The sequence below is a fragment of the Trachinotus anak genome, unplaced genomic scaffold (genome assembly GCF_046630095.1).
Source record: "Trachinotus anak isolate AG129_WGS33_773 ecotype Australia unplaced genomic scaffold, CSIRO_AGI_Tana_v1 ptg000025l, whole genome shotgun sequence".
Lineage (NCBI taxonomy): Eukaryota > Metazoa > Chordata > Actinopteri > Carangiformes > Carangidae > Trachinotus > Trachinotus anak.
This window is the reverse complement of record NW_027273876.1, coordinates 2773822-2789663: the sequence shown is the minus strand read 5'-3', so window position 1 is coordinate 2789663 and position 15842 is coordinate 2773822. Positions and strand designations below refer to the sequence as shown.

Sequence of the window (15842 nt, the reverse complement as noted above, 5' to 3'; positions counted from 1 at the left end):
GATGTAACCAAACATGTTCACTATCGACTTGAAAAATAGGTTATGGGTGAGATCCAAATTCAGAAGTGAATATGGGTCAGGCTCCACAGTGTTGTTGCACCATGTGTGTTTACAGGCTTGTGTATGACTGCAAGTGTGTGTGTTTCATGTGCTTCTGTTCACCTCTTCAGAAGGTGTCCAAACACCTCCGGCTCCTCCTGAGCTGCATACTGCTGTTTCCTGTTGTCTCCTTGCATCCTCACACTGGCCCAGCTCACCATTTCCTCCTCTTCCTCCTCCTCCTCCTCCTCATCTTCCTCTTCCTCCTCCTCCCTACCCCCTCTTCTACCCTCCACTTCCTCCCCATCTGTCCTCCCATAGGCCAGACCCCCCAGAGGGCTGCTGCCTGTCCCTGAGGTGCCCTGCACGCTTCGGTTACTCCCAAACGCAGAGTCTGCGTCGTCCTGCTCAGCCAGCAGCACCTCGTCTATGTCCGTCTCGCGGTAGCAGCGAAGCGGGACGGCGTCCAGGTCGGTTTCTGAATACTTCAGCGTCCGGCGGATGATGCCGGTTTTGGGTGATGTCCCAATAATGGCCGGGGGAGGGGTCACCAACTCTACCTCCACATGCTGCACCTCGTGATTGGCAGAGAGTAGAGGCAGGGAGCAAGGAGGGGTCGGGGTGGGAGACTCACTGGAGTTACCACTGGGAGGAGCTGTGGAGTTTTCCAGAGAATCTGCAGATAAAGAAAATGAAACATCACCTCAATAATTTCAGATATGTGAATAATATTCAAAGACTATATTTGATAATGTTTTGCTGTTCTAACTGCAGAAAACATAATTAGATAATTTTCTTCCTTTTAACAGGTGGTTCAGTCTTCTAAATTACAATTAAAGGTCAGGGCTGGGTATCAAACCTTCATTGTTTTTTTTTTTCGTACTGACTTTTTTTGAAAGTTATTATATTTTACTAATGTGATTTTAATGTTAGTTTGAATATCTTGTATTTGTGACTAATTGTTTGGCTGTATAGTGAAATCAGAACCAAGCATATAGATATAATTTTGCTTAATTTAAAGGATAAAGCTGATCAAATTTTGTGCTTTTCTTATTGACAACAAATCCAATGAAAATACTAAAACCAACATGTTAGTTGATGTCTCAACACTTTCCAATTTCTCTAACAGCCCATTGGTGCCTACTGAAGATGTAAATCTTCATACAATACAAACAGATAAACAGGTATAAACTTTCATTTTAAAACAATAACAGCTGGACACTGTAGCTTTTAGCAAACGTTAATCAAATAGCTGTAAATAGTACATTTGCTGGGAACTATTTTCAGCTGCGGATGAATCAGCATTTGCAGATCTAATGAGGCAGCAGGACAGTGTATGAGGGATTCAGTCAAACTACAGTGTGTGTGTTCAAGTATTGAAAAAATATTGTTTTGGTATCAGTCCTGAAGGTCAGCTTTCTACACTAGTATTGAAATATTTCAAACAATACCGAGCCCGATTAAAGGAACAGGATGAGATACTTTATCTGAATATGTTTCCCTAAACAACACTGACGAGCACCAGTGCTTCTCTCCTTTTGATCCCACTGAAATATTCTTTCTCCTCTCTCTATAACATCGAAGCTTATGTGCAGTAACGACAGGAGATTTAGGTGAACATGCTCTCACTTTTCTCCCCCCTGCCAGCAGCCTCCTCAGCGGGGGTCCCGAACAAAAACTCCCACTTGGCACGTGCGATCCTCTGACAGTGGAGCGAGGGCACAGGCACCGCACAGCCGCTGTCCGTCTGACAGATACACACAGAGAAGCACAGGCTAGTTCTGCAGTGTTTGCATGGAAGGAAAAGTCATTTTGGGACGTAATTTTCTCATTTTGTTGCAGAAAATTAGTTGAGAACAATATCACTCTGAGGTTTGTGTGTTAACATTTAGTCTGGATACAGGGGGAAACAGCTAGCCTGGTTTAATTAAAAAATACATCTACCAACACCTGAATACCTTCCTAGCTAACATGATGCACCTTTAACCAGCACAAAGACAGAAAAGTAAAAGTGACAAATATCAGTTGTACAGACAGTTATGTCCCATGCTGTCTGTTCCAGTCTTTAAGCTAATGTAGGCTAACTTCTTCCTGCATCCAACACCATACACAGATGTGAGCGGAGTCCAAACTCTTAACAAACTCTTAGAAAGAAAACTAGAACTCAAAAAATGTCGCAATAGAGTTAACTGAGAGTCTGATAAAAGTTTGCCTTAATGTTTATATTGTTTATATTCTGTGGGTATGAAGCTAGAGCTAGCGGGCGCTTAGTTAGCTGTTAGCATAAAGACTGGGAACAGTTAGCCTGGTTCTCTTCGAACTTCAAAAATACACCTACCAGCTCCTCTGAAGCTAAACACATTTTATTTAATATACTACAAATTAAAGCTTTTTTTAAATCTCCTGTTTGTGTAGCAAACAAGATACACAGTTTTAATTGATGAGCTTCAGTTTACTGTTTCCAGTCTTTTTGTGAAGCTAAGCTAACAGTTTTCCAGTGCTACACTTACTGTGACACTACTGTTTATCATCTATCAGCAAGACAGTGACTAAGCATATTTCCCAAAATGCCAAACTACTCCTTTGACTCTCTGCATTATGTAAAATTATCCAATTAATCAAAATAAAAAGTGCATTTTGTGTCTTCAGTCAGGACTCACCTGTATTCCTGAGGTGGCAGCCCCTGTCTCATTGCTCTGGTGACTAGACTGGCTGGACTCCGGGGACACACAGTCCCTGTCCCCCAGGCTGCCCGTCACCCCACTGGAGCTCCGCGAGGACGACCCTCCCATCGCTCCGTTCTGCTCTGCCTCTGGAGGCTCCTCAACCCTCTGCAGGCGAGGCTGCTGCCCCGCCCCATATCTCTCCACCTCATTGCCTCCTCCCTCTTCTTCATCACAGCCCTCGTCCTCCTCTGGGGAGTCCAGCACCACCGGTCCCAGAAGCAGGATCTCTCTCCTCCTCTGCTCAGCCCGTTTCTGCTGAGCTGTGGGGCTGAGCGGCCTGCGACGTTGGCTTAATTGACGATTAGGTTGGTCATTGTCGGACCCAAGTCCAGGTTCGGGGATCGGCCTCGGGCTGTTCTCCACATGACTCCCCCACAGCTGCCTGGTGGTCCAGCTGACCGGTGCCTCCTCAACACCTTGATTGATAAAAAGCCTACGAGCAAGCTCAGTGCAATCCCCTTTCTCAAAACAGCTCAGGTCTCCTCTCCTGTCCAGGCTCGGGGACCAGGAGTCTCCAGTGTACTGTGGGATCTGACGGCGGTGCAGGGTGGGGGTATCCGGCGCTCGGAGCTGAGCTTGGAATAGCCTGGGGTCCCTCACGGGTGAGCTGAGCTCAGTGGGAGGATGAGAGGGACGGAGGAAACGTGAAGGAAGGGCGGGTGAGCTCTGAGCTGCTGATAAAATTGAGCTCTGATGCTGGGATTTCCGAACGCAGTCCTCCTGTTGAGTGTCACAGTTCGTATGTGAGTTTGTTTCATGTGAATGTGACTGCAAGATCGAATTTTCCGGCTGGTGAGAGTCTGTGTTGTCAGTTGCTGGCGTGTGTTGGTCGTTTAAAGGGATGTTCATCTTAAGCGTTTGCTTAGACTGTTGTGCATTTGGAGGCGAATTGTGAAACTCTCCAGAGATTGAGCTGCTTGCTTGCTCGCCTAAAGCGTTGTGCAATGAGGACCTTCTTGCCTCTGTGAAAATAGAAGATACTTTGGTAGCCTCCTCTGCTAGCCGACGAGCAACTTCGGGGCTGTGAGCTGGAGAGGAGGATTTACTGTCGCTTAACTGGTTCAAGCCCTCGACTACATTATTGCCAAGTTGAAGAATTGCTCCCTGTGGTGAAGTGCTCCTGTTACAGGCCCTTTGAATGTGTCTTTTGGTGGCTGGGCTTCCCGCCACAGCTCTCTCCTCTCCGGACCAGTGAACAGAGCTCTGGGTCTCCACACAGGACCCAGGCCTCGAGTGAGAAGACTGCCTGGACTGGGAGGATAGCTGGTCTGACGCCGGGCTCCGAGGCAGCCCACAAATAGCCTGGCTCCTATCTGTGACGTGGTCTTTGAGGTTTACGTTGATGTTTTGACGCTGAACAGGCGACCCAGCCCAGGACTGACAGCGTGGCTGTTGGTTGCAGCGTGAGAATGAGGTGTGCTCAAGTGCATGGGCCAGTTTAATCCTCAGTAAAGGGGAGCCAAACTCCTCCACAGCCCTTTGGGTAGCTGCCCTGCCAATGGGGTCCAAGGGTGGTTGGCGAAGGCCTGGAGAGAAAGTCTGCTGGTGACTTCCTGGTGACCGGAAAGTCAGCTTGGGACTGGAGCTGCACGATGAACCGGGACTCCCGAACCAAACTGGGTCGCTGAGCCGCTTTCGAAAGTGGGAGGGGGTGGATCTTTCCTCTCTGGTCCCTCTGTCGCACACAGAGTGGCGTGGGCTGCCCACCGTCTTCACATTGGACTTCTCAACATAACTGAAGGTGACCACAGACCGCTTCCCGCTGCTGGCTTCCTCCTCGTTTGGCCTCCGACAGTTGGGAGGCGTGTGAGGGACGGTGACCTTTCCTGGTGAAGAGTGGACGGCAGAGACTCCATCACAGGGTAAACTCCAACGTTTGCTGACCGTCGGTGAGCTGCTGGCTTGCTGGAGCTGAAAGGTAACGGTGTTTCGAGATGGAGACTGGCTGTGTGTGCAGTCCTGAACCCGGCGACGAGCCGTGGAGGACTTGGCGACTGTCTGGCAGGTCGTCTGGGTCGCTAGCTGAGATAGGAGCTCCGCAGGACTGTCCTGAACTGAACGCCCCGGAGCAATCCCTTCCCCATTTTCTCCAAATGTCCCTTTCCTTCCATTCTGATCTGGGGCAGACCTCACTTCCACATACAGATGAAGGACTTTTCCAGACTGGGACATGACCTCCTCTGGGCACGTAATGAGGACAGAGGAAGAGAAGTGGAGCAGGGAGAGAGTCAAACAGAGGGAAAGAGACAAAAACAAGGAGTGATTCTTCTCTGTCCTCTTCTGTTTTTATTTGTCGGTTTGGTTTTTGTTGTTCTGCTGGTGGTGCGTGTCAGTTTATTTTTAGATGGTCTTTCTTCTCCCTCCCAGAGTGTGTGTGTGTGGGAAGCAGAGACACACAAGTTGACCGGCCAGAGGACAAACATGCCCGTGGGACGCCTCCAGCAGCTCCCTATTCTTCATACCTGTGAATGAAAGAAAGGAGGAGTTAGCTTTTCTATTCTCAGATGACACAAGATACACAAAGGTGTATTTGTGATGCACACATCCACGGTGATATCTAAGCATAAAGTGTACACTTGTCTGATGGTCGAATAGCTCCAGAAACTCCCTCCACACCTGTCTGATGTCAGATTGGGGACATGACTTCAAGCCATGATTGGCCGACTGTGCAGAGGTGAGAAAGCAGCCTTGGATTAAACTTCCTCTCTTTTCTTTTTATTCTTACACAACTGTTTTTGTCATTCTTCATGTGAATAAGCGCAACACCACAAATGTCTAAAAATGTGTGCTATTATCTCCACATCTAAACGATATTTTGTCTCCCCTCTGGCAACCAGCTTTTCATGCCCCCTTCGAGTGCAGTCATTCAGATCTCATATAAACACTTTTGAATTAAAACACGTCATTATTTTTGAGCACAACCTAAACCTGAGGCGACTACAATTTTTCTTTTTGTCAACAACTCAGATGAAAAGACCAAAACCAACAATGCATTTGTCTACCTCTCAGTATTTTCTACCTTCCCTGTGGCTCTCAGCTTCTACCTCATTTATTATTTTAATTATTATGAACATGTAAATAGTTTCCTAAAACAGCTGGGCTCTTTCAGAAATGTTAAAGGTAGATGTCCATGTGTTTGTGATTATAAAGCAGGTCTAGGTTCTATATTAATACTGTGAAAGTATCAAAGCCTCAGTCCACAGAGAAATGCACACAGCCTGTATTCAGACACTGAGCCTTAAAACCAGCCGTCAGGACTTCTGTGACTCTGTGATGTCACAACGAAGCAGTCACCGCTCTCAGCCATGTCCCAAGCCCCGCCCACCTGGACCCACCATCCAACCTTGCAGGATTTGGTTTCTCTGAGTGTTTACACAAATATATCTTCTGATGGATATCAACACTTCAAATAAAACACCGCACAAGTGTAATACGTGGGACCTTTAAAGTGCATTTTCCCTGGACGGCGAGAACTAAGGTGAAGACGTGTTAACATGTTTAAAAATGTTTCAACTTTATGATTTCAGTTGATGAATGTAAGAAGACAAAAGGAAAAAGGAGGGTCACAAAAACACTCCACACACACTGGTCAGTGTGTATGTTGCTAGCAAGGTACACCTAACATCTCCACTGCTGTTACATAATATTGATATACATTATTATTATTATAGAAATTTGCTTTTATGTAAATATTAGTAAATATTTGCAACCAGCAGCAGGACTCACTGGGGATTTGTTGACAATAAGAAAAACATACTGTTGTCAGCAGTAATTTTCCCTCTCCTGGCAGCCTGTTCCTTAAACCCTTATAAATAACACAAACCTGTTTGACGTGTTAATCAACTCCCAGCTGATAAATAATAATAACAATGTGTAGTCTTTAAGCAGAGTAACAGCGCGTCCACTGCCAAAAACAAAAGGGAAATGAAATGCTAAAGCTAGCCAAGGTACAGCGGTAAAAAGATGGCGGACAGCCTCACTTTAGATCCTTACAGCAGGGTAAACCCTAATCCAACTAATTTACACCTCCTGAAATGCATGGATATAAAGATGTACATGCTAAAACTTGTTCAAGGCCAACTGATTGGATTCTGCCTCATTAGGGCAAATTGGTGCCTGTGGCTGCAGATGTGCAACATAAAGGCAGCGCTGTTACTGTGAGCACAAACTCATTGGACCAAATTACAAAGACATTCGCTTGACGTCAGCTACAGACAAACCAGTAAATATCTGGTGACTTTCAGATAGTTTGTTTTAAGTAGATTTATCTGTAAATGCATTGAAGGATTGTTCCCTTTCAGTGAGACTTCTCCTGTGAGATCATCATCCTACAACATAAACTGGGTGCACCTTTGCAGATTTGTTCACATTATGCTACAGATATTGTGCCTTGAATCTCCGGTACAGATGATGTAGTGAGGTGTGCAGCTGATTCATGGTGTCAGAGCGGGAAACCATCCCTCGCTTCCTCCCCCGCTCTCTGCCTCACCATTGATAAGACCTGGTGACAGCGGTGGATATAAACTCTGAATGAAACAGTTCAACGCTCAGGGTCCAGTCAGAGATGAATCTATTAGAGGGACTGAGAGAATAAATGAGTCGTGAAACGAGTCCTGAAAAATCAGATTAGTCTGATCTGATTTTATTTTGGGAACAGCTGTGACAACGACACCGAAACATATTCAAATGACTAACAGCTTAGTTAATCCCTCAGCTCTAGTCTCTCTCCACCCGAATCTGTCAGACCTCGAGTTCACTCAGATCCAGAACACCCACAGCGCTCAACCACCTCATGCACCAAAAACCCAACTCTCATCACAGACACGTCTTTGTTATTGTGCGTTTAAATCCCGCGCTGGAGCCACTTTTTTCTCTTTGTCGAGCTAAATCCCCTTGGCACTTACTCAACTCAGCCGAGCTGAATTCTTTCCCAGTTGTCACCATTCTGCTTCACATGCATGCAGAACAACTTTCCACGCCAATAACGCCGCCGCAGACAACAGAACTCTTGTGCAAAGAAAAAAAAAAAGTCACTCAAACGAGGATGGTGAACTCCAGGCTGCTGCCAGCAGCGACAGATTGGAGTTGCCTTATGGTGGCAGTGGGAGACAACGTGCGTGTCGATAATTGAAGTCGACAGAACAAAGAGAACTTGTGAGGGCGTTGGCACACGAGGCGATCGACTTTCCCTCCTTGACCCCAGCTGATGTTTCTGCCCTCGCTTCAAAGGGACCAAACTCAATCCCACCAATTTATCCAGCGTCGCAAATTTTCCCTTTGGGCTTTAATTATTTTACCCAGCTTCTCTGCACGTCACAGCGACATGTGTCTGCAGCAGTTTGACCCTGACTCACTGACAGCGTCTTATTAAGCCTGTGATAAGAGAATTAGCAAAAAAGTTTTTTTCTCTGTCTCTGTGTGTGATTAGGAAACAACTACGACTCCCTCTCCGTTTGTCACACTCACACATCTTTCTGCCATGTTCACGCCTCAGGGCTACTGTTCCCACAGCTACACCATTCACAGAAACAGTCCTTTGTCCAGCTGTTGGTGGCTCCGTGGGGCCCCATTGTGTGGAAAGGTGTGAGGAAGACGACGTGGCTCCATGGCTGCATCATAAAAGTGACAGCGCTGGTGAAGGAATGAAGCCACGGGGCTAGATTAGATTTTTTCAGATAAAAAGTGCTGCACAGTACGTGGTCATTCAGATGGGGCTGTGTTCGAGTGGGAGTTTTGTTTCCGGTGCCAGTTTGAGTAACAGATCCATGAGGTTGAAAGTTTGTCAGATGCCAATTAGCTGCACAGTGGTTGATAATGTTATGCAAAGTTGTCTTGGTGGCTTTGATTTTATCTGTACTGAGATAAAAAGTCTTCATGCGTAACGCTGGGCGTCTCTGGCCTCTCATGAAGCTGCAGCTCTATCAGTTGTTTCTGGACACACTATACACGAGACAGATTCACCTTCTCTTGCACAGTTTGTTTCCTGAGTACAGAACAGCTTTTTTTGTCTATCTGAATGCAGCCTGAAGTAGCCAAATCTGAAAATGCATCTTTTTTTTTTCCTTTCTTTTATCTCCATCCACACTGAGATGGTATTTTTTGTCTTTTCTAAAAGTAGATGCATCTGAAACCGAACAGCTTTCTGTCTCCTCTCACACTCTGTGTTCCAATTTCAATAAAGCTCTTCTGATTAATCTGTTTATGTTCAGTTTGTCAGATGATTTGATTATAAAACCGTGATTTGGTCCAAGTCTCAGTCCAACAGCACAGAAACACTGTATGCCCAGAGGTGCATCATTAGGAGAGGCAAACTGGACAAATGCTTGGGGCCCCCAAAGGGAAAAGGGGCCCCGATGGCCCCTTATATTGCCACATTTTGCAATGACAATTGTAAACCTACTTAAACCTCCCATAAAGACATTATACAGTGCAGACACTGCTGTTGCCCCATCCCCCCCCCCCCCCCCCCCCCCCAAGTGGAGCCCCTGATGATGTGTACTAATGAACTTGTGTACCAATTGCCTGCATGTGAGGCGTTTAGGGGACATCTGTAATTTGTAGTGTCTACCAATAGTCTACATGTGGGAGTGGGGGGGTTCTTTAACCTGGGGTCTGGGGCCTAGAATCACTTCTATGCTAACAAGTAGCATCTGTAGCCTCTTGTCATTGTCTGACAACAGACACAGAAAAATATGTAAATGAGAAGAAATAAATCTTGAAAGTTGACCAGAGACAACAGGAGGTGATAGGGTGACCTGTCCTGCCTCTGGCCAGATGTTGGCTGATGATGCACAGTTGTGATGTTTAAAAGATGAGGACCATTTTCACGCTGTTTTCCTATTGTTTTGTTGTTTTGTTGATAGAGAGCTTTATGATTTAACAAAGTCACGCGCAACATTTTCACATCTTCAGATTTACCCATCTTCAGCCTGGTCGAGGGACAGATCCACAGGGATTAATATTCGATATGATTTGTCATCTTTGTCACCACCAGGAGAGGAAGTCTGAGGCAGGATCGATTGTGGAAAGAAGCGATGAGCCTGGACTTCATTTGTGCCCCTTTTTACCCACTAATTCATCACATGAGACGTTGATGTTGATGGCAGCGCGAGAGATAAAGGCAGGTGAGAGAACGAGCACGGGGGACAAATGGCTGTTAGTGAGAACGAGAAAGCAAAAGGAAAGAAGGATGAGGGCGTCGTGTCTGTGAAGGAGAGAGCTGCGCTGGCAGTGAGCCAGAGTGATGGGAGTGTAGAGTTACAGGAAGGCTCGTGTTAGAGGATCGAACACAACCCTCTGCTTCAGCAGCCAGGGAGACTGTTCGAAGGGTCGGTTCAGCAACACTCAAATGTTCATGTATGACTGTGTATAAAGGGAAGAAGAAGACATGTAGAATATTCCCATTTAAAGGAGTGATGTAATCACTGGGGATGGAAAATCCTAATGATGTCCCAAATTTTGATTTATTTATTAAAGTGTCTGTGAACGTTGATCTGCCACCACAGTCCACATGAGATCTGAGTTTATAAAAATGTTGATATTCATCTGGGTCGCCGTCAGTTATTAATGTGCACTCAAAGCAGTCCGCTTAAAGAGCTGCAGTGAGTGCTTGACTAGAGGGTGTTTAATGCCCTGAGTTTTGCCTCTCAGGCAGCAGCTTATTGGGAAAGGAAGCGAGACCTGTAGACATTCTCAGGGTGAACTTAGTTTTTTGAGTGATATTTTGATCTATAGTTAATGTGATCTATAGTTAATGTGCTCCTAATAAGAGGCGAAGTGAAGGCATCAGAAAGTATCAGGTACTCAAAGCTCCATCCAGTCTAGAGGTGAATGTCCATGTGTTTGTGATTATAAAGCAGGTCTAGGTTCTATATTAATACTGTGAAAGTATCAAAGCCTCAGTCCACAGAGAAATGCACACAGCCTGTATTCAGACACTGAGCTGGAACTTTGTGATGTCACAACAAAGCAGTCACCGCCCTCAGCCACGCTCCAAGCCCCGCCCACCTGGACCCATCATGCAACCTGGCAGGATTTGGTTTCTCTGAGAGTTTATCTGAAATTTGCTATATTTTTATTTGATCAATGAGAAAACAGTCAGCCAATCAGAATATTATTATTATTATTATTATTATGATTATTATTATTAATAATAATCATAATAATAATAGCACTGCGTATGAAATGTATCCTAATTTGTTATTTGGTTTTAATGTATATAAATGCAGGAAATACATAAATACTGTATACGTGTGAGTGTATAAATACATATGCACAAGCCCTTTTAAGAAGTTAGTTTTAATTTGAGTATTTTACTCAGTGTTGAAAAACATGATAGTGAATATATGTGATACTGAAATAAAGTGTTTTTTTTTTGTTTTGTTTTTTTTTGTTTTTTAATCTTAAAGCTACTTATAAGGAAATAAAAGGGGAAACGTGGATTTAAGATGTTAAACCGTAGACGTTGGTGTAAGTATTGTCCTCTTCTCCTGCCCTGATCCGTGCTCTAATCTGAAATCCCGGCTGCTGCAGTGTTTTTCTCCGGTGCCCAGTTTTCTGACAGTCGTCCAACTTGGCACCGGCTCTACTGGGACCGTCACTGCTGTGTTAGGAGTTACGATGGAAACAGACCATTACCACTCGCCACCTGCCATGCTCGGCCTGATTTACAGCACAACATTTCAATCACATCAATTTACTAAACCTGTATATGAATCAACAGGGAAACGTCTCTGAGCTCCATTAGCATACAACAGTATTTCCCTACTGTACTATTTTCACTCGCTGCAAAACTGTATTTCAGACAAAATTCTCGTTTCTTGTTGTAACCTTCCCTCACTGGTTTTTGGAAATCAGTCTTTCAGACAGTTTTTTTTTTTATCTTGCAGTTGAACCGAACCATGTGACTGCTATATTTGGAATTCTCTCACAAGAATTGATTTTGCCCAAAACCAGACCAGTTATACCATCTTTTACCTCCTCATTATTCTGCCCCCTCCTCCCATTCCCACAAGATCAGGGTTGTTACAGAGTATTTGAAACTAGAAAAAAAATATTTCACCCAATAGCCAGTGAATATGTTTTATAGAGGATATAAGGGCCCTTACTGAGAAACCTGAGACTGTTTTCTTATTTTTTCTATTCTATTAGTTTTTTATACTCTGTGCTCTATATATTGTTTGGATGCAATATGGCCAAGTGCAATATTCAAATTGCAGGAGTTACAGTTTTTTGATAAAGGTCAAATGTGTCGCAACAAACCATAAATGAAGCACTGTGGTGCTGCAGAGATGCACCGGCCTATAAATCATACTCTTCAGACATAAAAAATCATAATCATTATTTTTATTCCCAATAAATCAAGACTATTGTGTATTTTTTCTTTTTTGCAGCTTTCATATTCGGTCACATTGGTCTCTGTCATTAATATGTGATTGTGTGTGCAGGTTTAAGTCGGATGCACGTGTGTGCGTCTTGGCTTGGATGGACAAGAAAAACACAACTTGTGCAAGATGCTTATTTGTACTGTTCCAAATACGCTCGATAAATAAAACCTGGGAAGAAAGCAAACGGTGAAAGGCCTGATGAGAAGAGGTGTCGCTGAAGGACGACATGTGAAAACCTTTAGTCACAAACAAAATCTCAATACTGATGACTCATCCTGTTGTCGTCCTTCTGGGTCATAGAAGAACACACACACACACACACACACACACACACACACGTACTGTACTGCAGACACATATGTATCAACTCCACTGGGTCCCTGTGCTGAGCACTGACGAGCCATATCACAGGTAATTAAACCCCAGCCAGCATGTGCAGCTCTCACATTAGCTAATATCAGCTGAATAGGATGGGGTGCTGGTGGGTGGGGGGTGGGGGTGGGGGGGGTCATGCTAATATTAGCTCTCAGCTTCCTTGTTGCTGGCACTGTGCACCAGCAGCTATGATTTCAGCAACATGACAGGTTGTGCAGTTTAGGTAGTAACACATGGAAGCCTGCGTAGATTAAGAGGTTTTGTAGAGAGGGATATTCAGGGACACTCTCAGTGCAACACGAACCATCCAACCTCCAATCATCCAATCGATTCCTCTACATGTAATATTAGGTTACATCACACTGAATGGATTTGGCACAGCTGCCTACTCGTGCAGATTCCCAAGAAATGGCAGAGGACTCGCTGTCACGCCCAAAATACACCACTCAAACTCTCTGAACTTCCACCCGTCACCACACTGAATCATAATTAACCGAGCGGCGACTACGAGAGGATGAACTGACATTAAAGAGACGAGTGCCGGAGCCGTCTGAGAAATGTGACTTTGTTTGCATTTGATGCAGGGCTGTCTCGATCTGCAGCAGCGCTTCTCTCTTTTCTTCAAAGACACATTCAGACTAAAGAGACGAGTCCTCTGAGTCATGCAGAGGCACAAAACGTGTGTGTGTGAGAGGAGAAAGAAGCAGGGAGGCGTACTGGTGGAGAGAAGATGGGAGAGACCGCACTGGCCGTGACCTTGCCGCCTCTACTCACTACCTTCACCGGCTGAATGGAGAATGACTCACTAACAGATCCCTACAAACGCTGCTGAAACATTTTTTAGAATCTAATTTCTTCAGGTTCCCACGGAGCCTATTCTTGTGTGTTGTGAGCCTGCTGTGCAGAGACAATCCAGGCAGGAACAAGACTCAGAGTCTGCAGCCATGCTAGCAGCTCTGGGCGGCTCAGGCACAGCGGTGCTTTCAGCTTTATTTGCTATTTACAATAGAGATAATACTCAGAGTGTAACTGAGTATCAGATCTGTGTGTTCAGATGTGACTCAGAGTTATGACTCAGAAGGAGGGCAATTCTTCACACAAATTGTTGCAATCAGGCGCTAAGATTTTGGCCTTAATTATGCTAATTGCCGTCATGGGCTGTGTGTCATGCGGCTGCAGCTTTAACTGTGAACCGTGTTGGAACGTGGCCCACAGGAGCCACACTGCAATAACTAACTTCTCACTGTTCCTACATCACTGACATTAACTGTCATGTTTTGATTCATCACCAGGCAACATCCAAAATGTAATATTATTTATTTAATAATATTACTATTTTATATGATCATTTTATATGATTACATTATTGTATTTCCTGTTTCAATAAGTGATGTTGCCACTTAACAGCAGTTCAAAGTTTAGTTTTTTCGATATTATAAAAATATTGCACATGGTGGGAAATATCACAATATACGATATTATATTATATAACTATATAGTTGTATTTTATGTTTTGTTTTGTTATTTTTTTTCATAATATATGAATATATCATTGTATTTTATATTTCAGGTATAAGATGCTGCCATGAAACAGCAGTTCAAAGTTTTTTTTTTGTTTTTTTTAATATTATGAAACATATTATAGAGGGTGGGAACTACACAATATTATATTATAAAATAATTATGTTGTATTTTATTTTTTAGGAGTTTTTTTCATAAGATATGATTATACTATTGTATTTTCTGTGTCAGTTATAAGTAATGCAGCCACTTAACAGAAGTTTAACCTTATTTTTTTTTCAATATTATGAAAAATATTGGCAAATAATGGCAATATGGTAGGAAATATCGTGATATTTGATATTACTGAATATCAGCCCAAGCCTAGTCATCACCATTATGGACATGTGGATAGGATTTCCTGCCACTGGGGATGATGGTCAGAGTAAAGTAAGCCCTGATTTCACAACTATTAAAAAAGCCTCATTTGCATGATGAAGATAAAGTTCTTAGAGACTCCCCGGGATGGAGCAGGAGGACCCTGGTTTTCGTGGACTACATGATGCAAGTGTTTCACAAGCAGCAACATCCTTGAGATCTCTCAGGAAGTAACTCACATTTCAAAGCTTCTCTCGGCAGGTGACCTCGCTCACCCTGTTGTCTCTGCTGCAGGGTTGTGTTCCTCTGAACGGGTCAATGAGTCAAAAACAGCAGCTCAGCAGCACTGATGCCGACAAAATGGGTATTTTTATTCCATCGATTCTGTCTATTATCCACGATGATTCTTCTCCTATCATCCTGACAAACATTCTTCAGCGGTGAAGGAGCTGGCAGCTGCTGACACACTATGGCTGCAGCAAACAGTTGTTTTCATTATCTGTTGTCTGAAGAATCATCACATCCATCATAATTCTCTAAGAGTTCAAAGTAACAGCCTCAAGTTGCTTGTTTCGTTCAATAAAAGTTCAAAAAAAAGAAAAAAAAAAGAAAACAGCAGTTCCTCACACACAAGAAACCAGAAGATGTCTGACATTTTTGGTTTTCTGAACACAAACCATTCGCTATTGTGTTTTGTGAACTTTTCCTAAAAAAAAAAAAAAATCTAAATAAAATTATCACTTCTGTGTCGCAATGGAAGCAAATTCGCACATTCCTACAAATTCTTCAGGTTGTTTGCTCACATTCATTTAGACTACAGATACTCGTGGAATGATAAAATTATAATCATCATTTTTATTAGCGATTCATCATTGCTTTTTAGATTTATTGATTAATGGTTTTGTCTATGAAATATCAAAAAATTGTAAAAAAAAAAAAAATCCCATCACAAGTTCACAGAGAAAAATGTGACAACTTCAAATATCTTGTTTTATTTGAGCAAACGTCTAAAACCCAAAAATATTCAACTAACACGTGACAAAAGAAAAGCATCTGAGAGGCTGGAATATTTGACATTTCAATATTTATACTTGAGAAATGTCAATTAATCGATTAATAATTTGATCACTAATAAGATGACATCATCACTAATAATTTTATTTCAATTCAACAACTATAATAATTATCACTGAGCCCAAGTGAACAGCAGCTCAGTGATGTATAAATGACACTGTTGATCACAAGGGACGCAACTTAAACAGGGGCTGCACTGACACACTGATGATACAAAAATATGCAAGTCCCTGATTTCACACACCCTCACACATGTTCTCTCATTCATGCCTTCACACTCACAATCTCACTCGCCCACACAAACACACACGATATCCTGTGGAGACCCACTCTCCCCTGTCTGCTGGTCAAGTGTTCGCCTCTT

At 43.6% G+C, this 15842-nt stretch overlaps 1 protein-coding gene across 4 annotated transcripts in view; it reads right to left on the bottom strand.

The window, feature by feature from the left end:
- Window positions 1-15842, bottom strand: part of LOC139608467 (PH and SEC7 domain-containing protein 1-like) — a 76142-nt gene that overhangs the window by 49724 nt on the left and 10576 nt on the right. For all 4 annotated transcript variants that reach the window (XM_071462255.1, XM_071462252.1, XM_071462253.1 and 1 more), the window contains exons 2-4: window positions 2700-5227; window positions 1669-1786; window positions 163-715 (exon numbers count right to left, since the gene is read on the bottom strand). In XM_071462255.1, the coding sequence (XP_071318356.1) occupies window positions 163-715; window positions 1669-1786; window positions 2700-4937 (2909 nt within the window). In that variant the 5' untranslated portion in view covers window positions 4938-5227. The remainder of the gene's footprint in view (window positions 1-162; window positions 716-1668; window positions 1787-2699; window positions 5228-15842) is intronic.